The sequence below is a fragment of the Brienomyrus brachyistius genome, chromosome 3, assembly GCF_023856365.1.
Source record: "Brienomyrus brachyistius isolate T26 chromosome 3, BBRACH_0.4, whole genome shotgun sequence".
NCBI classification, from domain to species: Eukaryota; Metazoa; Chordata; class Actinopteri; order Osteoglossiformes; family Mormyridae; genus Brienomyrus; species Brienomyrus brachyistius.
The window spans coordinates 10,100,552-10,127,943 of NC_064535.1; the positions used below are offsets into that span (position 1 = coordinate 10,100,552).

General features: G+C 42.3%; 1 protein-coding gene across 5 annotated transcripts in view; it reads right to left on the minus strand.

The window, feature by feature from the left end:
* Window positions 1-27,392, minus strand: part of ccser2a (coiled-coil serine-rich protein 2a) — a 49,396-nt gene that overhangs the window by 12,439 nt on the left and 9,565 nt on the right. For 3 of the 5 annotated variants that reach the window (XM_049007042.1, XM_049007043.1, XM_049007046.1), the window contains exons 2-9: window positions 25,702-27,038; window positions 24,592-24,788; window positions 14,527-14,626; window positions 12,224-12,335; window positions 11,267-11,456; window positions 6,594-6,680; window positions 5,359-5,445; window positions 3,289-3,402 (exon numbers count right to left, since the gene is read on the minus strand). In XM_049007042.1, the coding sequence (XP_048862999.1) occupies window positions 3,289-3,402; window positions 5,359-5,445; window positions 6,594-6,680; window positions 11,267-11,456; window positions 12,224-12,335; window positions 14,527-14,626; window positions 24,592-24,788; window positions 25,702-26,998 (2,184 nt within the window). In that variant the 5' untranslated portion in view covers window positions 26,999-27,038. The remainder of the gene's footprint in view (window positions 1-3,288; window positions 3,403-5,358; window positions 5,446-6,593; window positions 6,681-11,266; window positions 11,457-12,223; window positions 12,336-14,526; window positions 14,627-24,591; window positions 24,789-25,701; window positions 27,039-27,392) is intronic. The other 2 variants (XM_049007045.1, XM_049007044.1) reach the window with 2 other exon arrangements.

Consider the following 27,392-nt stretch of genomic DNA (forward strand, 5'->3'; position numbering starts at 1 on the left):
AAAAAGGTCACTTTAAATATGAGCAAAACAGCTGGTGACTTTCAGATCGGAACAAAACGAGATATTATTCTTATGACGCACAAGCGGAAGCATTACGGGATTTTGACAATTCCAATAAAGAATCAGTATAAATAGTCATTCATTCAATTTTTAAGTTTGTGGTCTCACTGCAGCCAAAAAAATGTATTTCCCAGTATCAGTGTGTAATGTTAAATCTCACTATAGCATATGCTCCAAGACTGAAGAAATATCTAATTAAAGCTTAATGTGTAAATAATGCCTTCTAGGTGCTACTGTATCCCTTCGCAGCATTAAAGTGCTGGATTTTCACTCTATTGTTTTTCAGTTACTGTTTATACTTATTTCACTCCATTGCTAATGAAGGGTATTGCTCAATGTACTGGATTCTTTCATCAGAGCCTCTGACATTTAATCCCATCTGAGCTCATCTTCTCACTAAACAAGTCTACTCACTGAATAACAGTGCAGAATATTACTTAGACATGCTCACAAGTGCACAAAAACGCCAAAGGTCCTTCTTCTAGAAGACAGCTGAGGTACAGGTTGGAACTTGGAGTCCGAGAGCTAATGGCTAATCAGTCACCGATAAGAAAACATTTCTTAAATTCTGTGCATGCCATTTAAAATTTCTTCCAAACACAGAAATATAAATCAGTGGAGACCTGGCCACATTGATTTGAGAAATAAGTAGGTAAGCAGTAAAAGCAGCAGGCCCTAAAAAAGTCTGACGACGATCTATGAAAGGCATCTCTACGCAGAGCATATCTGCGTCCTTCATCTGAAGTTGTCCATCCACAGGCTGTCAAGGTTTATTATTGACCCACTGCACCAAACACAACGTGTCAATGCTGTGAGCTCAAAAGTTATTGAAAGCATTAAATGTAATTAATGCATTTTTACCACTCTCAGGGATAGGAGACACATAATCAGTTCTTGAAGGCTTTATGAGTTTGAACATCTCTATCATTCATCTCCAAGTCTACAGATTTCATTCAACTACAGGCAACAGGCTGTACATCACTTCTGAGGAGTTGCCTTTAACGGCATGCATAGCAAAGTTCTTTGTACATGAATGTTAATTTCTTCAAGTTACAGGGAACAACCCAGGATGGGGCACCAACAGCCAACAATCACAGGGCACACTTACACACACCATTCACTCACACGCATCATTCACTCACACACCATTCACTCACACACCATTCACTCACACAGGCCACCTAATATCTATTTGCATATTTCCAGGAAGAAGAAAAAAATCACTGTGGTGAGCTGCTGAATGGCAACACAGCTTGTGTCTCGCAGTGACATCATCCAGGATGTTGACACAGAAGGATATGGCCATGGAGTACCAGCCGGGCCACACCCAAATTACCAGATAGGTCTCTGGGCCCAAAGGACATAGACAGGGAGGGAAGTAGCTGCATCACTGCAGGCGAACCCAAGCCAAATGCAGCAGGCAAACCTATTTACTAACAAGGCTTTGAAGACCGCAGGCAGTCGGCGAGGCAGAATATACGCGAGGCCTCAAACAAGATAGCAGAGTGAAGTAAAATGCGCTACCTGGGGTGGAAGAGTGCTCCAGGTATACTTGTTTTTCATTCCCTCTATTTTTATTATTTTTTTTGGAAACAGGTATAATCCCGAAACTACACCCCCTTACACCAAGTCAGAGCAGATACGAATCCTGAGGGAAAAATAATAATATATATATAAAAAAAAATGTGTGACATCATACGGCAGATTTTCCTTCATAACTTTTGCGGCATATAAAAGATAAACTCTGAATGTGAAACAGGAAACTACTGTGAGGTCACATTTGGCTTATCTGAGAGTGTGGCAGAGGATGCCTGTTTGCAAAGGAACGGTGGAATCCACCGGAGGGGAGGTTACATCGCGCCAAACGCCCTGGATAGGTTATATGTCATTACAGCTAGAAGATAGCTTATGTTTGCCCACCCCCAGTCAAAGAGACATGCATGTGGTGTTACGCAAGACCCCAGTAAGACCTTTTCCAATTCCATCCTATCACCCCCATTATTCACAGTTTGGTAAAAGCTGCAGCAGTGCAGAAAAGAAAGCAAATATGTCCGACATCTATTAAATCACTCTCTGAAGCACCATGGAATTCATCATGGGTCACAATATCTGAGCCAAGCTATTTTGTCATGAGAGAAAACTGAGCCTAAGAGACTCGATTTCGGTCATAACCCAATTTGGATAAAAAAAATTTTAAATCTGCAGTTACAGTGTTATGCCATTAAATGGCAGAACAGAGACACAGTTTAATAATTGTTGCTTAAAATCTAATGCTCCTTAACATCTAATATGACAATTACAGGTATTCATCTAGATATGAGTTTTAGACTTACCAGTTTTTGCACACAGGGGTGAAATTATTAAATCTGACTTCACAGTTTAGACTCAAACAGGGAGGAGGCTGATTTTTGCAATTAAGAATTATGAGCAGCAAGACTGGAAGGGGGGGGGGGCAGGTGTAGCGTTCACACTATTGGCCTGTGTTCAAAGATACTTTCTCTCCGCCTTTGTTTCAGATTGTTTTCACTGATCCTCCTGTGTGATCTTGTCATCTCATCTCAATTTAGCTAGCGCTTAAAATTCCCCAATTGAAATCAATTTTAATTACGTCTCCGCTTTACAAGATTTCACCTCGTGAGCCGATTTCCAGCGGCACATTAGGCTTGTAAGTAGGGGGGGGCACCTGAACAGTGCATCAATCCAGCAACGCAAACGCAGTGCGCCAGGACATCCCAGTCATTTACACCATTTTCATTACCGTAAAATCCTGTTCACATATTCTCGTTTTGCAGTTGTGAGATAAGTTCTCTACCTCTGCCACAGTGCCATTTCTCCTTTTAAGGCTTGCAGAGAACACTGACTGTGGATTTGCTACAAGCATTTACTCACACTTTCTGATACTTGCAGCAGGCTGAATAACGAATAAAAGGTCGAACTTACAGTCCAATAGTTTGCGTTCGAGGATGAGATGTGTGGCTATATATAGTTATATAAGCAGGTTATTCAGCTGAATAGTAGTTAATTATTTAGCAGCAAAATGATTAAAAATGTATGCTGTATAAATCATTGATTTAAATATTTCCTTAGCAGATTATGTCACGTAATGTATTGTAATGATGTAAAATGACTGTTCTCAAGTGTTTGGATAGCTCTTTCTTCTTTTCCTTCTGCTAATGTTAAAATCTGACCCAAGATAGCAAGAACGGGAAATGGGGAGCAGCAACTCACAGCTTGTCCTCTCCAGGGTGTCTGCGTGCCCTTATCGTGATGCATACGTCTCTCCGTCCTGGGTGCCAGCGCCCTCTGCTGGCAGCGACACCTAGATGGCTCGGCACGGGATGACTGCAAGACGTGAACCAATAACCAAAATTAATGACTAATTATAAATTTGAAATAGCACGCATTCAGAAGCAGCTTCACTGAAACGTGGATATAAATTTGTATTTGATAATTGCTTCGTAATCTTCAGCTATATATAGCAGACAGAGAAACAGACTTGTTAAAGGCGCACAGGGTAACAGAAAGAGACACAAACTATTATCTGGCCAATTAGTGCATCTGAGAGACAGTGACGAAGTAACAAATCCTGTGAATAGGTAGCTGCACCTCAGAGAGACATGAAATGAAGAGCAAGACTTTTGAAGGAGTTGTCAAAGCATAACAAGCAGGAATTAATCATCGACAGCCTATGTGGTCATTGCCTCTTCTCTCACAAACCAGGTCCCTCAGCACACCGGGCTAATAGCAAACAAGCTCGACTTTAAAAGCGAACAGTCCAAACGAGGTCGCCTTTTATTTCCGAAGAAAGCGCAAAGCCACGGGAGCCGAGTGATAGTCTACGAACCTTAAGAGCCGTAGGAGTTTACAGAATAAGGACTGCAAAGCTGGGTACAAAAACCCAAACCATTTTTAACGACAAAGTGCATGTGAGGAACGCAGCGCTCCATTTCTCGAGGTTCATGGGTCCCGCTGGCTTCTAATGGAGCAGTTGAAGACAAACTTTCATTTGTGTGAAATTCCAGGTAATGATCAGTTTCCACTCCATTGTCGTCGCCCCTTTCTACCTGCTCCAGGCTTTTCACAGAGTCATTTCGTATTCTCCTTTTTCAAAATGGTTAGTGGATTACTGAATCCCAAGCAAGACAAAGAATCCATTAGTTCGAATACACATTAATCCCAAGAGAATTGCGGAAATAACAATCTGTCCACTTAAAAAAAAAAAAAAATTTACTGAAGTACCTCAGGTTAACAATACGTCTCAGTGGCGCAAGACCCCTCGAGGCAATTTGAACAGTCACCCCCAATCGACAATTACACCATTGTACAAATTAGGAGGGAGAGGAGCTCTGACAACACTAATAACAGAGGGGCCTCCAGCTATGTTAAAGTGGCCCTGCCTGTTACCAACTTTTGATCAGATAACATTCTGCATCACCTGGATCCCAGACCGATAAATATCTTTGATGAAGGCTCATAGATTACAGCAGACAGACATTTGAAACGATTATGTATTCATTCCAATGCTAGCTAAATGCAATGCACACATTTACATGCGCTGGTTGAGCTGGACTAAAAGGGGAAAAAAGATGGAACAAAAAAGCTGAAAGGAGAGAAGTGATCACTCTGACAGGGGCCCTATTATGAATTACAGGATAAACGGAAAGCAGAGGCACCTTCACAACAGCAGAAATGTAGCGTTAAAGAATTCTGGAGCGAAATGTAACATGCAAGGGATAAACAGTGACGAAGCGTGGAGTTGTATGAAAATATCCGACGACAACTTAGTGGAATGCAGACCGACACGAAGCGGAAGGCCATTTTCGTATAACCACACACCTCTAAGTAGTTTATCCCGCTTACGCCACAGCTAATGAATAAAAATAATAATAACAGATTAAAGTAGTCATGGTCAATTTTTCATAAGAAATTTATTTCAATTAGCATTCAGTGATGTTCCAATGTGCTCTGAAAAATATAGTTCCGAAAAATATAGAACGTCTGGTAAGGATGCTCGCGGGAAGCGGCAGGTTCGTTAGGTTACCATGGAAACCGTCAACGGATAGGTGTTTGCTTTCTGAAAACGAAGGAAGACTACGCTGATAAGAGTTACTGCTTTTCACGAGTAAAATGTCAAAACAGGTTTTTATAGTAGCATGTTTTATAAAACAATATAATGCATTAATATAGAACCGTTATTAGGCTGCTGGAACTATCTGCGTGTTTACACGAAAACTTTCTGCCTCTTCACTGCGTGTCAATATCATTTATCGGAAAGCAAGAAGTGCCCCAGAGACTCACTAGCTGCTGCGTCAGCTGAGCGATAGTCTTCTCCTTTTTCCACAGCTCCTCCCTGAGCTCCTGCACCTCCCTCCTCAGCTCCTCCACCTGAAATACAAATGGATTTATATGCTACATTTTTTATTTAAATATATGCTACGCATATAGTAACTCAGAAGGGCCTCCATACAAATGACTAACATAGATTAATAGAAATATACTGTGTTGTGACCCTAACCAGGATAATCCATAATAATAATAATAATAATAATAATAAAAATAATGACAACGAACTATATCATCGGAATTTTTATTGTATCCCCAGATTGTACATGCAACAGATTATGTGGTGGGAATTTGCCTATAACCATTTGGTCATAGGTTCAATTCCGCTAATTGGAAACTGTGTACAACACAATACAAAACACGATTTGTCTTCTACACTAAATAAGCACAAGGAGCACATTATGTTTGTCCAGTAACCTGCAAAAAAAAAAGAGACACAATCCTACTGTTTTTAAAATATTTTAAAAGATACAGTAATTACTAGGGCTGTAACGGTACACATAACTGTCGTGTACCATTTCAAACATCATTTTCAAGAAATTACGCTAACATTGGAGAAAGAATATTTATTGATTCTGCTGTACAGAAAAGGGATACGATGCTGGAAACACATCCGATGTGCCAATTCAGTCACTTTTACAGGAAAATTCAGAATAATTCAACTAGAGGGGTGTTTATCACTATAGATTAGCGACCAAACTCAGCAGTACAGAACACAGGATTTGGACGGGATATACTTCATTATGATTGTTATGATGTTATATTTGATTTTTATTATTATTATTATTTATTGTTTTATTTTACAAATTTTTACCATATGCAAAAAAAGCATCTCTTTTTATTCAGAGACACTGACAAATGTATTGTCTTTGGTCTAAAACTGTTCTTAATGGTGTTTGTGTTTGCACTTTTAATAATACATAATGTCAAAATAAATTCTCTTTTCCCTGCTTCCCCAAAATTGCACAGAAACGTGAAACCAAAACTGAGATTTGTACCAAGTCTGAATATGTGTACCGTTATACCCCTAGTTAGTACTAACTACGTTAAAAATAAATGCAGATTTACTATAGAAGGATTGTATCTGTGAATGTGTTTTTAAAGATGTTATGAAGATGATTCAAACATGCAAGAACACATGTGCACAACCAGCTGGGCTCCACGGTGCGGATGTGCTCTCGGAGATTCACCTGTGCGGCACAGCTGGAGTTCTCACTTGGTTCTGGGTTCGGCGGTTCTGGCGGAACAGCGTCGTGGATGCTGACCCCGTTCTCCATCTGAGCAGAGTCAGGGACGCAGATTTATTTGTCACAGTTGAGAGGTTCTCGATGCTGCCCACGACTCCCCTATGAAGAGCTTATTTCTGTCCTAGAGCAACTTCCCCACCTGCCGTTCTGCACAGCGGGATCTCCCAATACTCCAACCCACACCCTCCGCCCAGGACCCGGCAAAAAAAAAAATCATGCCGCAAACTAATTTCTCTCCACTCATCTTATATGTAGCAAGTAAGCAGCACAAAACAGGCTTTTAATAACTTGCACAGAAAATTATTTAATAGCTATCTCTACCTACAGCAACAAAATGTTCTCCCAGTCCACAAAAAGAGAGGGTCCTGCAATTTCATTGACAATCCATTCCGGGGTGAGAAAAATATTCTACACGGCTACAACACAAGCCACCAGTTTTAAAAGCTATTGTACTCTCTGTAGGTGGCCAAACAGATTGGATTTGGCCTATGGGTCAATGAATGAGAACACCATTACAACCTGAATTGCACAGCAGAGTTCCACACAACAGATGATGCATGGTTAAAAGAAGTTTATGCATTCAAGCCGAATTACAAGTCCGCAGTCAGCCACGTTAGATAACCAGAACAACACAAACTAAAGCGCTGCTGTTTTTAGTACAGCAGTCTGAGGCTGAAATGTGCAAAGAAATTGGGAAATACTGTACTATAAAATGAAAGCAAGTTTTGGCGGAGGACCACACTGCAGGAAACCAAAATGACTACCTCTGCACTGTGTATTTTACCCACCGAGGACATTCCTGGGTCCCCAAATTATTTTTAAAGCTCCTTACATAGAGGAATTACAAATTATGGGCACTGACTGGTACAGACACCTCCTTGTACCAGCAAGGGGCTACACTGTTCTTTTGCAATGGGTTTTTTTCTCTCGCCAATGTGAATAATAGGCTAAAAAAAGGCCTTACCAGAATGAATAAGTAGCCATAATAACTTCCATTTTCCTACAGCTCCCACACTGAATGAACCATTGGCTGACTGTGTAGACATTCTGGTAAGCGATCATACGCTTTCATTACGCCCGAAAAGCTGACTTTTGGCTAGGAAACAGAACAAAGTGCATTCAAAAGTCAATTCCTGCTGCGAATGCAAAGAGGAAACCACTAGTACTTCTGAAATAAGTCCGGGGTGTACCTTTTCCCCTTGAGCATACTGCATTGTAGAGTTTTCACCCACAATGAAGAGACTCCTTTTAGGCAACATTACTCCAGCCCTGTCACAGGGTCCAAATTAAGTCAAACGTCAATCAATGTTTGACCACAGCACTTCAGTATCCTCAAAAGGTCAAAAAATGTAAACGTTTTTTTCCGGAATCGCATAACTACTACATCGAAAAGCCAATGAGTCATCATGCACCAGGACATCTCAGAATCAGTAATGCTCAGAGAGACTTAAAACAGACAGTTTATTAAGCTGGGGGTTTATATGCATTGTATAGGATGGGTATTTTAGCTGGGGTGTCGCACATTTACAGTGTAACACAACACTCCCTTCCCTCACATCGGAAGTCACCTAGAAAGCACGGTGTACCCAAACGTCTGACATCGCACAGGTCTCAGTAGTTAGTCCTGCCACTAATTAACTGATATGGGGCATGAATGGTTTGGGAAGTATCTCGTTCGATTCTATTGCTTCGGTTAGGGATGAAAGAAGAATGAATGAGTGGCACCCCCCTGCATCAGCTATGCAACAGGATGAGAGCTACATATGGGAGGGGAGACGCTCAGGAGGAGATTACTGGGGTGGGGGAGAAAGATGTGACCAGCAGGAGTCAAGGGTCCGAACACACAGTGAAGCCGGGCCTGGACAGAAATACGACAGATCAAGGAAACACTTAAAGTCAGAAAATCGGGCCAGGATTAGAAGGCAGAACAGAAGACGAGGTCAGACAGAAATAAAACAGCCAGCGAAGTACCTGCTTTTAATAGCTGCGTCCTTACGTGTAAAAACATTACGAGTGTGAAAGGTGGACCCAAATCCGGGTGTTACCCCGTAATGAGAAGAACTCCTTTGACCGGGAGCTAACAAACAAACAAACTCTAAAGTCAATCAAAAGTGCCAACTAGCCTGTCGTTTTCGTAAACTGCTACTAAAGAGGGCAGATTTGTAGATCAGATCTCTATAAAGCAAGAGGTTACTTCACAAAAGGACACCTCTGTTGTCATGTAGAATGCAGGAAATCCAATCTCCTCTTAATGGCAAAAGAGTGAGGTGAGGATGCAAAGGATGACGCTAAGTGTTGATATCTTGCACTGATTAGTCACCGCTGTTGCACTTCTACATTCAGCATTCAGGGCAAGTAAACATTTAACGATTAGAGCCTGCAAGAAAGCTTCTAGTAAGTGCAAAATAAATTACATGGAAGTTAAAAACACAAAGAACTGCTTTAAGCTTCTTTTAATTCAAAAAGGTACGATAGACACACCTTAATTCTTCACTATCTTTACGAAGAGCTTTTAAGAATTTGTATATACCAGACCCGTCTCTAATCAAAAATGCTGTTAGGAACTATGCATATCCTATTCATATTCATTACCACTAAGAACAGACAAATCCTGTCCTTAATTGTGCAGTGTGCTGCTGGATTTGAAGGATTACTTTTCAGCTAGGGACTAATGTTCACCTGGCACACCCAGCTAAGATTCCTGAAGTCATTATTTAGACTCCAAGTCATACATTTGAATCTGCCAGGTGGATGAAAACCCGAGCAGCCGACAAAACTAAAGGACGGCACCATTTTTTAGCGCATCTAGGAAACGGGGTACTCGCGACTCCTTAAAAATAAATCACAAAACATGGCAAGAAAAACCACCAACAGCTACAACACTGAAGAAAATAAAGGAAAACACTTTGAAATAATTGAGAGATAATTGTTAGCCTGTTAATTTGAAGGATTTTCTCTATGGCGGATTTTATAGAGATAGATTTAGTCTCCCATTACGCTTCATTCCCAGGAGTTAGACCTCTGGTGTGTTTTATCTGTTTTAAAGGCATCATTCCCTCTGCTGAAACATCCCTGCATGCCTGCCACCTACACACACCCCTGGAGGAGATGATGCGAAATTACATGCGAACCAGCACCGTGACCGGCGCTGCATCTGAGCTGAAGGAGATGAACTGGGCATGCCAACAGGGCTGATGTAAGCATGAGGGATTAGTCACAGTCGCCAATCAACCACAGCTTGCCCCATAATCGGCCTCGCAGTCTTCCCCTTCAGGTTCCTTTACCCCAGCTCACTTAAGCAGCGTGAGCCCAGAGATAGTTGAAAGGTACCCTGGGGAGGGCATATCAAAAGAAGGTGGGGATATCAAAGGAAGGCGGCAATTACCGCAGTCGCGCGGCTAGGCTGCAACTAGCCAAGCTAGTTTTGCCTACATTAAACACGCAAAATGACAACGGTTTTGAACAATGGTACCGTGGAGTACTGTCTGCTTTTAAGCTCCTCAGCTTACGATGGGGTTACGTTCCGGAACCGGAAAATATCGTAAGTTGAATATGAATATAATAATTAAGCAGATTAATACTTACACTAAATAAAAAAGTATGTAAATAATTAATAGTTAACTAAACATCATTAAATGAAAAGTGAGTAAATGAATATAAGATCATTTGGTCAAACGCAGAAAATAAACACTCCACAATATGTTGTTCAATACTATACGAGATGTTTATACTCAGGATCACTACAGAGACTCGAAGCGCGGCTGCATGGATGCTGCAACCGCCGTGCATCAGTAGAAAATATCATATGACATATCGGCATACTAAATGTACACCGCTATCGCACCGTTGGACTTTGAACCATCGTTAACCAAGGAGCGCCTGTATTTTCACATTTTTTCATACTTGCATTCAATACTCGACACAGCATAAGGTGAATAAGTTCTCTCCCAATGTCAATGTTAACTTCTTAAAAAAAATTATAACATAACTAGAATAAAAACAAATACTATGATGTCCTTTCCGCCCACACAGTGCGATTAACCTGGATAGCCGAAGGTCCCTCTGTCCATTTTAAAATAGCTACATCCTGAATGTGCACTACAGAAATCTGAAGGACAGGATGAAATGTGGCAAAAAGAGTAACATGGGAAGTGTATGGAAACACATGCGGAGCTGCCAAGATATCTTGTTGCAGTTGAACAATAGTGTCAGTTTGAGACACTTTGCATTCCACAAATTTCAGTCACAAAATGTCAGACAGCTTTTCTACCTTTTTGACAGGGAACACTGCACGAAATTAATCTTTGCACTGGTCTGCGTGTGCATGTGTGTAGGTGTGTGTCCTTCTGAGTGTGTATAAATAGAGGTTCTGACTGTGTCTGTGGTCACCTGACTTTGCTTGCATATGATGAAGTTTGTGTGGGTGTTAAAATAAGTATGTGGTTCTATCAGACCATGTGTGTATGGTCACATGGTTGCGTTCCGCATGTGATAAAGAAGGAATGTGTTTAGGAATAAGTATGGTTCTCTCTGACTGTGGTTGTATTTGCATTTGATGAAGAAGGTAGTGGTGCGTGAGCGTGTGCATGGACAGTGGCAGACTGAGTGTCGCTCACCTGCAGAAGGTTCTTTAGCCTGAGGAGCTGCGTCTTGACGGAGGAGCAATCTTGGGCCATGTGCTGCAGCATTGATTCGTCAAACCCCCCCATGTGACCATCAGGTTGTGGACTGTACTTTTGTCGGGGGGGCCCAACGCGGCCTATCGCTGCCCCATGGTACCCATCCAAAGGCTGAAACCCACTGCTTCTTCGGGGGGGGCAAGCAAATGCAAATACTGTTATTCTCCAAGGACTCCACCAGATGTGTCAGAAGGTTAAGGCTTGACCCAAGCGCTTATAAAAACTGAAGTTTATATGAAGCAATGTATCGCCTGGATTGGGAAGCACTCAAACGAAGAAAGATGTATGCTATAGAATGCTACGCGCTAACACTACCTTCACTTACTCCTGAAATTTATGTAGCAAGGCATGAAAAAAAACGGCTGAACAACATGTCGCAGTGAACATCAAAGTCATCGCCAATTCATGGAAAATAAAGAGGTAATAATAAAGAATGCTGAAATAACAACTACCATGAATATATTATTCTACGTATATAATGCACAGTTCGTTTTGATGTCATTTTATAGCATACTGTAGGTGTCAATTTCCCAAGCAAGTGAGAGGCAGGCAGTAGTTATATGGCAAACGCCCTCTCCTCGTTCAGTGACCACCTCAGTTATCAGAAATTCACAAATACGATAGTAAAAAAATTCATTTCCGCCTAATGCGCATTAATGATCTAATTTATTATGCCTGACAACAACGCACACTGCAGTGACAGTAATGCTGCAGGAATCGTACGAGAACTTTATCAGAATGAGATGGCAGCAAACCACGTCGCAGCACGAAGCACAGGCACAGTTGTGCCGAGGTTACCGTGATTTTCATTTAGGAAATATTTTGCTTAACGAGCCGGGTGCTGGGACTGAAGAGAACGTGATACATATGTAGTTGCATATCATTGGAGCTCACCTGTTGTCATTATGAAAGTGGTCAGGCCCGTTCCAGCGATGCTGACGTCTCCTCCAGTGTCCTTGCCTGCCCCCCCTCTCTGAGCGTTCAGCCTGCGACATTCTGTCAGCATCTGCAGCACGGCAATGGCAAGACATCAACAGTAGGTGGCATAGTGATTAAGAACTGAACTTACAACCTGAAATTTAGCATGACCCAATTGTTTACTACTTTTTAATAATCAGAAAATTACTTTATTATACTGAATTGTGAACTACCCAACTGGTAAGTCATTTTGGACAACGGCACCTTTGAAAGCGGAGCTCCGACATATAGATGTGCAATTAAAGGTTAAATACACTGTAGTTCTAGGATAAGATCCTTTACCCTGAATACGGTACTTAAACAAGTTCACCAACACTTTAAATGTGATGTCCAGCTGAAAAGTAAAAAACAGACTGCAAAACTGTATTCCCTTTCTATTAAGCGATGTTTATATCTAAAGTGAGATGCAATTGAGGAAGAAGGGTCAGCCCAACCATTACATCACTCTGCCAGCCACGGGATTCAAACCAGCAACCTTCTGATCAAAAGCCCTAGGTCCTAACCTGCAGAACCACAAACCACTATAAAGAATACAGAATGCTGTAATATATAAGCAGAGAAACCATGAGAGCTGCTAAGGACCCAGACATGAAATATCAATGAAATATAACGTTTGAACAAAACTTTCTAAATGGCATTGACTAAGTGTGACCACAGAAAAACTATTTGTGTGAGAAAGAGTGGGATGGCAGGGTAGGTTCAGTAATCAGCTCAAGGCTACATACTAAGACACTGAAGTCCTACAAAATCCCCTATAATCTCCTATAATCTCACTTTACCTTTACGACACACTGGAGCTACACTTCACTATAAAGTTGTTAAATAAAAGAAATCAAAGCTAAAACAGAAAACAACCATTTATCTTTGCCCAGGTACCTAAAAGACATTCTGCAGTTATTTTAAAAGACTGAAACCTAACTTCACTCTAGACAAAACTATAAATAGACACAAGACAGGAAACTCACACCGAGACACACAAGTATGAAGTAAGACAAATTAAACGGACCAAGATAATGCTTAAGGTTTAATATAATCAGTTTACTAAATTTCTCCACTGGCGGCAAAAAAGTAACAATGGAATGAAGTGAGGTAAAAAGAATTTCACAAACGGGAACATTACATTCTTTAAAAATACTTTTAAATCAGAAAATGTGTTTTCCTTCTACAAAGCTACAAGATCCAGTAACTTTAACCCGGCTGCCTACATTCCTCGAGTCTGTGTTCAGTGTCTCATACTGGTTTTCCTTCCAGTGTCAGATCAGTGACAAATACAACTAACTTTTCAACAATCCGCAAAATATTAGCAACTACTTTTCTGGCGAACTTTAGAACTTTTTCCACCTCCTGTACCCTTTTTGTGGGGACTCACCAGGGGCCGTGGCAAAGCCTCACCCGGGGCAGGGGGCGCTGGCGTAGGGAGTGCTGCCGTTCGGGCCTCTCCCGACATGGGAGCTTTCTGGGAAAACACAGGCAGGCCTATCGCCTTCCTGCCTCCGTGACGGGCTGGTGGTTTGTCACGGGTGAAAAGGCCTTAAGCTCCCCCCACAATTCAGTGCTGCCTCAGTGGGCTTCTTGAGGACCACCCCCTTAACCCCCCCCCCCCCCCCCATTCTCCTCCCCCCTGCTGACTACCCCGGATACCCATTTCTATAAATACTGACGGCACTGGCTTCCAAACCAGAGAAGGAGGGGACTCTGCCACATACTGCATTCCTTAGCTGTAATCGCGCTGAACGACCAGTCAGGCTAACATGCGAAAATCCGCTAAGGATACAAGCTTTCGGGGGAACCTGCACATTTCACATCTAGCTGTGTAATGGGGACATGGGCCGCGACAGGGTACATAACGCGGGACCGTGTGCGGTCGGCACCTTTCCGCTGTGCGGAGATCCGGCGGTTTATGAGTTTTCCCTCCTGCGTGTGAAAGGAGATTTGTAGGTGTGTCCGTGAATCAAACTCAGACGGTCTGTAGTCACATACTGGCAAAAGGATTTCCAGTATACTGCACAAACCGCAGCATTCTCCGTGCTATGGGGCAACTTGAGTGCGCAGATGTGGGGGTCTCTAGCCAACAATGGACTGAGGGTGGCGTATTAATAGCAAACACTGGGAGTCTGTTCCTCAAACACTGTGCAAATGTGAATGTGCCTTCTGCTGAGGTTTGAATACGCAAAGAACATTGCATGCTGTTTGTCCCATTCCCAGAGCCTGTCACTCACCGCTACACAGAGAACCATCCTCTGGGAGGTCTGCGTCGAGCATGAGGTCATCGTCATCCAAGTCACATGACTCCAAGTTGTCCAAGTTGTTAAGAATGTCCTACAAAAGTAAAAGGAATGAGTGCTGTGGTCAAGGAACTGCAGATACCAAAACCTTCTCTCTTCTGTATGTTGGAGTGTGTGCCGTAGAGAGGCAGTGCCCCCACAGGGATGAAGAACTGAACACTATTCTGTTCTATTCTATTCAATAAAAGTATTTTTCTAGTCTTTAACAATGAGAAAACTTGGAAAAATGTTGAAATATAAGAAGCATGCGAACATCGATAACAGTTCTTATTTTGAAAGACCTTTATGAAACAACATATAGACACAAGTGATACTCAAACAGAAACACAAAACAGCCGCAATATCAAAGCAATTCACTAGTGCAGCTCCGATATCTATTCTTGCGTTTTTAAACACAATACAAGCTCCGGCCTTCAAAAAATAAAGCCTTTTTTTCGGACAAAAGACAGCAGATTGCGGAAGCATTACATTTAAAGATTTCATGTCATTCAGTGTGAGATTCTAATGGAGGCTGTTACATTAGGCATTAATTTTAAGCGAGAAAAGGACTACTGAATCTTCATCGCGACAAAGTGGATCCGAAACGGCAAAGGCACCATGGGAAGAGGCGTTAGCAAAGACACGCGGTAATTTCCATTCAGAGGCAATGTGAATATGAACACAACAAAGAAAATGACCCTCCAACACCTGTAATGCTCTCACACTCCATTCTCTGCTCTATCAGTATATCCATGCACATGACGCATGCATTTGATGGAATAAGACTTCAGGATATTTCTTTTGAGTTTTCCATTAAAAGGCTTGGGGGGGTGTCACTATTTTTACTGTTTACATAGATTGTTTTCATTTTTTATTCATATATTATTCAACCATCATTATATTACAATAAGATCATATGCAGGATTGCGCTTCATCATAAATCATTTCTCTATATCTGCATTATTATTTGTAAAGTCCTGCGGTACAGCAGCTCAAGAGTGACCCCTTATGGATGGTATTTAAAAAAAACTCCGAAATGGGTTGAATTCTGCAGAATCATATACTTGGAAGCCTTAGGATTGTGTTGAAAGAAACATAAATTTCAAACTTTGATGGTGTGTGTCAGCATGACACATTCATCACTGATACCTTTAAAATAATTACCATTCATACAACCCCGTGTCCTAAAAAAAATTAATATGCAAACATTAACAGAATACAAATCATGCAAACCCATATTTAATTAAAAAGAGAACTAAGACAACATATCAAATGTTGAAATAAATGTTATTGTTTTATGACAAATATATGCTCAATTTGATGTCAAACACGTTTCACAAAAGTTGGGACAAGGGCAACAAAAAAATGGAAAAGTTGTGTGATGCTTAAACAAAACACCTGGTTGAATGTCTCATGGCTAATTCAGTTAATTGGCAACAGGTCAGTAAGATGACTGGGTACAGAAAGAGACCCCCAGAGAGACAGACTGAGGTTCACCACTCTGTGAGACTGTGTGGGCAAATAATGCAACAGTCTAAGAATAATGTTCCTCCATGTAATATTGCAAAGAATTCGGGAATTTCATCATCTAAGGTACATAATATCATTAAAAGATAAAGAGAATCCAGAGAAACATCTGTACACAAGGGACAAGGTCTAAAACCAATATTGGATAGCTGTGATCTTCGGGTTCTCAGGTGGAACTGCATTAAAAACAGACACGATTCTATACTGGAAATCGCTGAATGGGCTCGGGGACACTTGGGGACACCACTGTGCGTGAACACAGTTATTATTCTGTTCCTTTCTTGTTTCATGGTTTTATTTTGGTCTTCAAATGTTATCTAATGTCATCTAGCTCTCGAATCTCACTGCATCGACAAATACAGGATGGAGCTCTACCATACAAAGAGGAAACCATATCTGAACATGATCCAGAAATGCTGCTGACTTCTCTGAGCCGAGGCTCATTTAAGATGGACTGAGGCAAAATGGAAAACTGTTCTGTGGTCTGATGAATCAAAATTTCCAATTCATCATGGACGCCGCATCCTCCGGGCTAAAGACGAGAGGGACCATGCAGTTTGTTATCAGCGGAGAGTTCAAATGTCAGCATCCATGATGGTTTGGGGGTGCATTAGTGCCAACGGCTTGGGTAGCTTGCACATCTGGGAAGGCACCATTAACGCTGAACGATATATATACACAAGTTTCGGAGCAACATATGCTTCAATCCAGAAAACATCTTCTTCAGAGAAGGCCATGTATATTATAGCAAGAGAATGCCAAACTGTATTCTGCATGTATTACAACAGCATGGCTCCACAGTAGAACCGTCCAGGTGTTCGAGTAGCCTGCCTGCAATCCAGACCTGTCACCCATCGAAAACATTTGGTGCAACATGAAACGAAAAATATGACAAAGGAGACCGCGAACTGTTGAGCAGCTGAAATCCTATATCAGGAAAGAATGGGACAACATTTCACTTCCAAAACTGCAGCAACTGGTCTCCTCCGTTCCCACACGTTTACAGGGTGTTGTTAAAAGAAGGGGTGATGCAACCCAGTGGTAAACACGCCCCTGTCCCAACTTTTTTGACATGTGTCGCTGGCATCAAATTCAAATTAAGCATATTTTTATTTGTCATAAACAATAAAATTTCTCAGTTTCATCATTTGATATGTTGTCTTTGTTCCGTTTTCAATTAAATATTTCTTCTTCGGAAGTGGGGTTGTACTTCATCGAATCCCTTTGGCAAATCTACTTGCACGGGCTTCAATGCCACTTTTTCCCGATGTATCGCTGAAACAAGAGCACAGCCACTAATACTAAGCCAGAAAAGTCTCCTGTTTAATTCCATTTTATTTAGAGTAGGCCTCTTCCCTGCTGAGCTGTATCACACACACGCACAATGAAATTCGACAGTAAAATTTCAGTCTTTCAACTCCACTGACGAGGGTCTGGGAATGATAGCTGTCTGACAGCTCTTGTTCTTTGGATGGCTGGGAAACGATGGCATTTGTTTTGTGTGGTAATTTGATTTCAGTACCAGACAGACACCATGGTAGCTGATTCATTATGTTCCTTAAGTCCCTGTTCAGTATAAAGAGAGTTGAAGTGGCTCATAAGTGTCTGCATATCTTTTAGGTAGATATAACTTGTTTTCTCGTCCTGAAGGAAGCCATAACAAAAAAAAAAGTGTTCATATCACAAAAAAAGACTTCCGAAAAAACATATGTGAATTCAGTAGATGGTACGTAACTTTCTGGCCCTGAAATTACAGTCCCACCCATCTCTTCCTTCAACACCCCATTAAGCAATTCCTGAGATGATTCACTCACACCCGGATCTTGGTCCTTCTACAGAGGAGTGTGATACGTCACACCCGGAAGGGGGGGCGGGGGGTGGGTGTTACAGAATACTGTGTTTTTAAAGGATCGCTGAGCAGTACTGGCAAGAACAATTTCGCAGAGAAGCCCCCTCACTAGGTCAATGGGCGAACCATGGTAATATGTACCCCACCATGTGCTTGCTTTCTCTCAAACGGTTTTACAGTGTTAAACCTACAGTTTAGAGGAGACGTAGTTATAAAACCTACACATAAAGACGCCGCACAAATGCTGAAGGTTAAAGAAATGTAGCGTACTTCTGTCCTTAATACTCAGCGATCATAATGCAACCGTTCTGCACATTAAGTATTCAGGTGACCTTTACTCGTCAAATACTCATCTGTCAAAGTTGCCAGTTAAGTGCTTCCGCTGTCAGACCAATAAAGCAGATAATCCCTAATCAACTAGTTCAGTTATATGCAGGCCTTGCCGATGAAGGCTAAATTGATTTGGTACTAACCAGCTATGCCAGGGAGATTAAGCACAGCAGAAATAAAATTTTAAATTACTTTGTTGAAAACCTTGACATAACAGTGTTAAATAGGGAGAGACTTTCTATATTCTACTGGAAGAACTAGACCTACTGGATCTATACTTCACAGCAGCCAACAGAGAGCCCTAGCTGAGATGGAACAGATACTAATCTGAATATGACCCGGATAAGAAGAAGTCTTACATTTAAGAATGCTGTGTTATATAAGCTATAAGCTATACTGGCTGGCTTAACGCCTCTCTCAGTTGGTGTGCAGAAGAAAGTGAGACGGAATGTAATCCCGATTCAGTGACACCTTTCAAATCAGCCGAGCAGCCCTGCATCACTACTGACAACATCACCCACTCATAATTTCCATTTCAAATCCTGTTTTTTTTTTTTTCCATTTGAGCACTAAGGTCATTTAAAAGATTTGGGAATCTAATGCAGTGTCATATTCACAGCCCTCTGCAAGCTTCTTTACAGCCCGAGTAGATTTTTTTTCTCCACATGCCTGTTAAAGGCTGAAATGTAGGGGGGGGGGGGGGCAGGGGTACGATTTTAGGAGTGGGAAGCTGATACATTGGGTCTGTGATCCAGTTGGGGCCGTCCAGAAGAGAGCCAAGACAAATTCTGGGGTTCTAATTAAATCGTCAACCAGTTAACAGTAGACAGTAGTATATCAGGTCAAACCTCTTAACAAAAAGACATGGGACCAGGTGTAAATATGATATAAAGACACAAAAACAGCAATAAACATTGGTGTGTTACATGATTAAACACATCTGCATTATGATCTGATAAAAGAAAATTGGAGATAACTATCCTACCATATAATTTACTTCGCTGAAGAGTCTGTATCTAAAACACCCTGAAATCCTAGAGAGGTTTTGATATTTCTGTAGTGCTATGGCAACATGAATCAATTTATCAATTTTAAAATATTTTTTTAAAGGATGTCTTTGCGGTATTTAATAAATCCTGCATGCAGCACAGGATTGACCAACAGCACTGAATCGGAGTTGAAGGGATGCAAAAATCTCCCGTTTTCTCAAAAAAGGGGAAAAATGTCATACTTCCCAACATGATTGCTGTCACCCTTAGTTACAGGCAATATGCTGAAAGGCTGTGACATCATGTTGTTGGGAAGCACTCACGGATATCATTACATTCCATCTTTTTATTCAATAAGTGCTTCGGTGGGGGGGCATCAACATTCAGGAAAGGCAGCAGTAACCGAACGAAACTGGCACCCACATTGAATTCTAAAGACAAATGAATAAAATGACATTCACGTGTAGCCCAAGCGCACACACACACTAAAAATAGACAGGAATAAATCAAAGGGGCAAGCACGGCTTTGATGTTGGAGAGCACGGATTAAAGAGAGATTTCACTATATTCTCATGAAAACACTGGAAATACAAGTGACACATAATTACTACAATAAAAAACATTTGCATTTGCTTATTTTTCAGACAACCCCTGCTGTTCAGAAGCTCAAAATCCAATTGTATTCTCTCTGCCTTTCGTCTCCTGTTTGAATAATGCAGGAAATGTATTAATTAATGGCTTGGATGGGTACTCTATGATAGGACTAGGGTGTTGGATATTGGTTTCTGTATGACGGAGCAGGAAGGTTAATACACAGCACTGCAGGACAGCTAGAGGTCACAGTAACAGGAATATATGAGTGGAATGAGAACATTGTCAAGGGCTGTGAACAACTTAAGCTCTTTGGTTTTTCTTCACTCTTTGAATCTCGTTGTTCCACGCTAGCAGTTTCTCTTCTACATCACTGAGGAGGATTATGGAAGGAGGAGGGCCGCAGGCCCAGGGGTACACTGCGGAGAGCTGCGAATGAAGCACAGCGTGATGCGCTAGGTTCCCACCAGCGCCAAGTTGGCTTCACACCCAAACCATTTTCTCATGTACGGTCACACTGCCACCTGGTGGAGAGAAGTGAGCGAGCGGACAGTGATCGAGCCACATTTGGCTAGCGGGAGATTACGTGCATTTGTGTCTCAGGGAAGGATATTCCCAAGAAAACACTGTTCCACAAGATCCACAGTAAATACACGAAACAGATCTGATTCTAAATAAGTGATGAATTTCTTCAATTTGTTAGCCGTTTAGCTAGTGAATTGCTGTAAACTCCAGTTTACAACCTCAAATTACAAAGCACTGAGTTTAAAGGGAGAAAATATGAAAAAGGACTGAGAGTGAGAAATTAGAAATGCTAATGTATAAGCGTGGCAGGGTTTCACCAGAAAACTTGCTTTCTGTTCACGAGACCCCATCTCCTTCACCGTAAATTTCCCACCGTCCAGGTAGACAAGCTGTGTCTCCAATCACGTCTGCAGAAACTCACATCAGTTCACAGCCTTCTGCTGCATTAAATTCAATACTGTAAACAGTGCTCATATATTCGGCTTATCCTTACTGGTACAGACTGTCCACCTTTATATTTATATAGTTGAACTTTTGTTTAAACACTATCTTCAACACCACGGCGCACTGCATGAATTATGGCACAAAATCAGTCAGGACTGGGCGACATCACATCCATATTACAGTAATACAATAATGCAGACTAACTTTTGGGTGTCACAAGACGCATCTCATTAATATTTTAACCGCAATACTAATCTGTTTAACAAATTGTGGGTGTAAATAAACATCGGTGTAGTACCAAAAAGCTGGCGGCCGGCCAGATGATTCGCCCCTCATCTGAAGCCCTGGCGATTGTTGAACATGCATGATATGATATCGATGTGATATCGCCCAGCCCTACAATCAGTGCAGAAACAAAACAAGATGCAACACAGACCTGGAAAAATCTAAACCTGCAATGAGTAGAAGAAGGAATATCTGGGGAAATGGAGGAAAAGGGGGTGGGACGGCGCAGTGAAACCCCTCCATGCAGTGTATTCCAGGGTCAGCACTTGGCTGGAGAGCATCGGCATTTTGGTCAATGTGGCTCCTTGATTGTTGATTTCTACTGTAGGTAACAGCAGAAGGCTAAGAGCTAAATTAACATCCCTGGAATGTAGGAAATTCATCTGAGACTCAGGGGAGACCTGTATCTCCAGCAAGAGCCAAAAGAAACCAGTTCTTCAAGTAACTAACTGCAAGTAAACTTTACCTTACTTTGTATTATATTAGCTAGTTGTATTTGACATTTTGGTACTTAAACCTATACTTACCCAGGCTGGGAAAACAACGTAAGTCTCACCTGAACCAAGTGGAAATATTTTTCTTTTTCACCATGAAGAACATTAATTACGTCCTTGGTCTTTGTGACTGTTAATGACGTAGAGTTAAATTTATGCATGAAGCAGTATTTTGGTGAATTTCCTAAGACAGTCAGGATTATAAATTCAGCACTATCCTTGCAGAAAGGGGAAACTAAACAATTTTGTCCACAAGGGGTCTCCCTAAACTCATAGATTAGCCATGATAAGACGATGAAAATACATGCGAAATAACATCCATCCCTCCAACAATCCATCCATCCACTTATCCTGGGCAAGTACATACAGGTGCCTGGAGTCTATCCCAAGCTGCACAGCATAATGCTTGGGCACACCCTGGACAAAACGCCAATTCGTCTTAGGGCAAAATACCTGGATTGTACGTATATGTTACAGTCATACCTAGAACACCACGCCTCTGAGAGAAAAACAACTAAGTTACTTTGCAGTGGTTTACCGCTTTGGTCCAAATGTCTACTATATATCAGAAATTATATGAAAACTTCACAAAATAAAAGTAATTGCAGAAAATAATTTCTACAATAGCATATAATGAAAAATAAGTTAATACTCTAAATAAGTACAGCATGCAAATATGTCTAATTTATTATTACAATAATATTCTGAAAATACATGTTACTGTGTCTACAAGTAAGTTTGTGTACAGAGTTTTGTCAAGTAACAATATTTTTGCAGTTTTACTACAGTATTTCAAAATAAACCATCCTACAGTAGGTAGAGCTATGCTAACAATAATTTGTCCAAATTGATATAGTGCAAGCATATACTACAGACCAGCTACTTCCATTGTCTCTCACAGAATTTTACATGGCTTTTATAACCAACTCCAAAAATACAGCATCACTAAATCATAACTAATCACTAATCATTACAATGCCAGTCTATAGAATAAATCATGTATAATGGGCTGTAGTTATCTCTTACCGAAATTTTACATGTACGTTTCTCTGTTTTCCAGTGATCACCCAACTCAAAGAGCAATTATCAGGATGAGCAACACGTAGCCGAAATTAAAAATCTAAAGGAAGAAAAATAAACACACCCAAAGACTGTTTCTGAAGCAGGGAAGTGACTGCCTGCGTCCTTTACTGAACACCCCTGTATACAGACAGACAACCAGCCCAAAAACATGAGTAAGAGCAAAAAAGGTGGTATGAAACGGGCAACAGTCTCCAACAACCAGAAACGCTCTTCATTTTCCTAGTGGGTAGGTCAAGAGTTTTCTACACCTACTAAGAGAAGCAGATGTGGAAGCCAAGGCATGAATCACTTTGAACGTTCAAAGTAAGCAAATGCCAAGGCTGCAGGGTGAATGAAGCGCGGAGACAAACCAGCATGGCGGTCGTGGAGAAGATCAAGGAGGTGGGGTGTCAGGCGATCACACAGCTACCCCCTCTCTAATGCCCTTGTTTTACATTAATTCAGAAGAATGTGGGATTTTGGCTAAAAAGCATGACCGTGTGTGCTGTCTCTGCTGTGCACTGCGCGTGCTGTCTCTGCTGTGCACTGCGCGTGCTGTCTCTGCTGTGCACTGCGCGTGCAGTCTCTGCTGTGCACTGCGCGTGCAGTCTCTGCTGTGCACTGCGCGTGCAGTCTCTGCTGTGCACTGCGCGCGCTGTCTCTGCTGTGAACTGCGCGCGCTGTCTCTGCTGTGAACTGCACGCGCTGTCTCTGCTGTGAACTGCGCGCGCTGTCTCTGCTGTGAACTGCGCGTGCTGTCTCTGCTGTGAACTGCGCGTGCTGTCTCTGCTGTGAACTGTGTGTTTGCATCTGTGCACTTTGTGAATGCAAAATCATTTCCTCCTTGGGTCAATAAAGTACATCTTACCATATATTAATTAAAGACAGTGCTCAGGTAAGGAAAATTTAGCGGATGAATATTCAGTACAAATTCAACACTATTCAAATGTTTTTGTGTATTGTGTAGAATAATAATAATAATAATAATTATTATTATTATTATGGTTATTATTTTTATTATTAGTAGTAGTAGTAAATTAGGGGTAGTAAACAGGATGTATTTTCTCTGTTCCTGTTACTGTGACATCTAATATCACCTTCACAAAGCAGGAAATGGATGAGGCTGAGTTTCTCTGCTTCTGCGTTTCTCTGCTTCTCTGCTTCTGCGTTTCTCTGCTTCTGCGTTTCTCTGCTTCTGCGTTTCTCTGCTTCTGCGTTTCTTTTCATGATTGATGAATGAAGCCACTCCTCATTTTGGTCTTTTTGTGTTTTTCTCTGCCCGACAAAGGATATGACCGATATCCTATCCTGAACATGACTGGCTGCATCCTGTCAAGGGCATAACCTTAACATGGGCTGCAGTTGCACCCTTGAACCAAGGTACTTAATTAACCAGAATTGTTTTACAATGTACCCAGCTGCATGAAAAGATAAAGTATAAACTGGAAACTGGCAGTCCTTTTAGAGAAATTCCTTTCAAGAACAATGCAAAACTGGAAAAAAAAAAGAAATTTCTTTAAAAAAAATAAAAATAGTAATTTCTTTTGAGAGTATAATTCTACTTCTCAAAGTAGCATTACAGCAAAAGCTAAATTCAAAAAGTATTAAGATACCATGAACTTGCCCTCATAGATTTTAAAATATGCTGTAAAAAATTCTGTGATTTGTGAAATAGTCACAAATCAAACATGATTACCAAAAAAATGTAAAGCCAGTCTAGAAAGACGCTCATAAACAAATAAATTCATTAAAGCAAATGTCAGTTTTAATAAGTCTGGTGCTAATTTTGAAACTGATTAACGGGTTAATCCTCTGCTAATACGTGCGTTGACACTTCCTGTATCTTTGAGGCTATATATGTGTTTCATCTCTGAGTTATACCCGCGGACTACGGGCAGAGTCAGGGTGCATGTGACCGACTCACCATGCTGTTAACGTCAGAGTCGTAGCTGCCGCAGAGGTGCGTGGATGGACCCAGAGGCTCGAGGCCTTCCTCATCCCACATGTAAATGCCACCGGAGCTGTTGGATGGGGAGAGCTCCAGAGACGAGGCATGTGGGATGTCGACCACCGGGGAAAGGCTCAGCGGAGCAGGACATGCCGCATAGCTCTCTCTACCACCTGCAGGGAAGCGAGGAGAAATTAAAGAATCACAAGGACTAACCATCGCAGCCCTTGCTTTTATCCATTTAGCTATTAGCAGGACATCTCACAATACAAGCAGCCGATCTTAGGCAAGGTTCATTCGTTCATTCAAAGGCACTGTGCGGTTTCATTATTTAGGACTTTTTTTTTTTATCTGCTGCGTAGACCATGGAACATTATCTGCCAGTAAAGCAGACAGAAGCCATGTCTGGCACTATATGGCATTTATTTCCCTGTCAAAGTTGAAGCTTATTGCGAATATGCACACACGATCAATCAAAGATTACGGGAAATACAATTTGCAGAAAGCATCCGGAAATTGAAACCATTTGCTGATGACTGGCTATACTATATCAGCCTGTCTTCTAAACACTAATTTTCAGATCTGGATCCCAGGCAGCATAGGGGACTAGGCTGTGCGACACTGTGAACAGGACCTACGCACAATCACACACTACCGTCAGTTCAGAGGCATCAGCTTGCCTAAGTGCATGACACCCTGGCAGATTAAGGCGGCCCGGCACTAAATTGTACCATGCCCCCCCCCCCCCCCCCAGCAAATTTAACAAAATAAATATTTTTACTGTGGGGAGGCCCAATACCCCATTAGTCCAAAGTTGACATTTAGTCAGGGGGCTCTGAATTTCTGTCTACGCCCCAACCTAGAAGGTGCGGCAACTTTCACATTACATATTTTAATATTATATTATATTATTCTGTGCAAGCAGAGCAGGGTCGGACAATCACACACTGTTCCCTTCCCCTTTATACATCCGTCCTCATAATTTTCTACAAATAAAGAACTACAAATCATTTATTTCCCGGGTTCATGTATTTATTTATTACGGCTCACGTATCTCCTTATCCAGTGCTGTGCTGGGAGACTCACCGGCATGGTCATCTGACAGGAAGTCGCAGGGGTGTCCCTGAGCGGGGGCTCCTCGCTGCCTGTTGTCGGGGACGTCATCAGTAGAGTAAGCTTGTGGCTGAAGCGGCCTTCCCTCATGGACAGGAAGCAGCAGCGTGCCACCACCGTTCCCCAGGGTATCAAAGTCGTCAAGGTACTCTTCGCTGGTGTCGTTGTGCTCCAGCGAGGAGGCGGACGAGAGCGACATGTCTTCTAGCCGATCTCCCAGACAGCGCGTCTGGAGTTCCGGTTCTCGTGAAGCCGGGTCACCCCTGGACTGACTCTTAGGTGCTAGCACCCCCTCCTGGTCACTCAGGGTATCTGAGGTTGTCAAAGGTGTCTCTATGGAGTCCATGCCTTGGTCTACGGGTGTGGTATCAATGCACTCTTTCCCAGCTAAGAGTGGACGTGGAATATGGATGAGAGAAGGTCGAGGAAGTCTGAAGCCTAGAGCCGTGGGTCTGCTAAGCGCACATCCTGGGAGGAGCGGCTTCTTCAGGTGGCCAGTAGGGGTCACCCCACTGGATGGCACGGCTAGCCTGGTCATGGATCCCCTACCGCAAGCAAGACCGGATTTCAAAGGCATCGGGGAGTGTGTCTGCTTGCTCGACGGTGGCTTGGCCAACTCTACGGCCTTGTTGAAGGAGAAGGAGCGCGTCATCGGCGGGGCGGTGGGCAATGACGACTGGTTGAAGTGGGAGAAGCTTTGAGAGCGGACCATAGGGTCCGGCGGGAGGGACTTCAAGCTGTCACTTAACTGGGACCCAGCTTGGGCAGAGCTGGAGCCGACCTTTGGGCGGGGCAGGCCCGACCCAGCACGAACTTTGACCCCGCTGCTGCTCACGCCATTCATGCCGAACTTCCCGCTAGGGGTCGGTTTAGCTGCTGGCTGGGTGTCTGCTTTGGGGACCATCTGGGCAGGCTTTGCGTTCGTGGTTGACGTAGCCAAAGCCTGCCGTTGCACCACGGCGGCTGCAGAGGACGGCTTCTTAAGCTCCCTCGTGCTACTCACCTTTCGTTCTTTACCCTCTTCACCCATTTCTGATACGACCTCCTCAGGATTGGGAGGGGTAGTAGCTCCCTCCTTCTTCCATTTCAGTGAAAACGAGGGAATACGCACCATTCCGTTGGGCCTCTTCAAGCCAGTGCCCTTCCCCTCGTTACTGGGAGCCGACTGGCAAGATCCGTGCGGCTGAGAGGCCAGGCCAGCCTCAGGGCGGACACCAAACTTGGGGAGCCTGGAGACCATGGTAGGCTTGCTGACGGCCTTCTCCTCCATCGACCCCCAAAAGGGTCATTGATATTCACAGAGAAGACAGCTGGAGAAGGTGAGAAAAGAAAGACATATTCTAATTAGAGAAAGCTATGGATGCAACATTCAAAACACACCACATAAAATTATAGCTGATCAGACATTTCCAAAGACACCGTTCAGCCAGTCGTCAAGGGGATGAATCAATTAATAAATGCAACAGTATGCAATGCAATCAAATATTTTTAGTGCAAGGTAAACAGACTTAGTTACAGGACACCATCCCCTTGTGCATTATTGTCTGGCACTTCGACCTGCTGCTATGGTGATGCTGATTTTCTCAATTCAACACAAAATATCGTAATAAAAAAAACAAAAAAGAAAGAGTGACCATTGTGGGTTGTGATTGGTCATCTCCTCG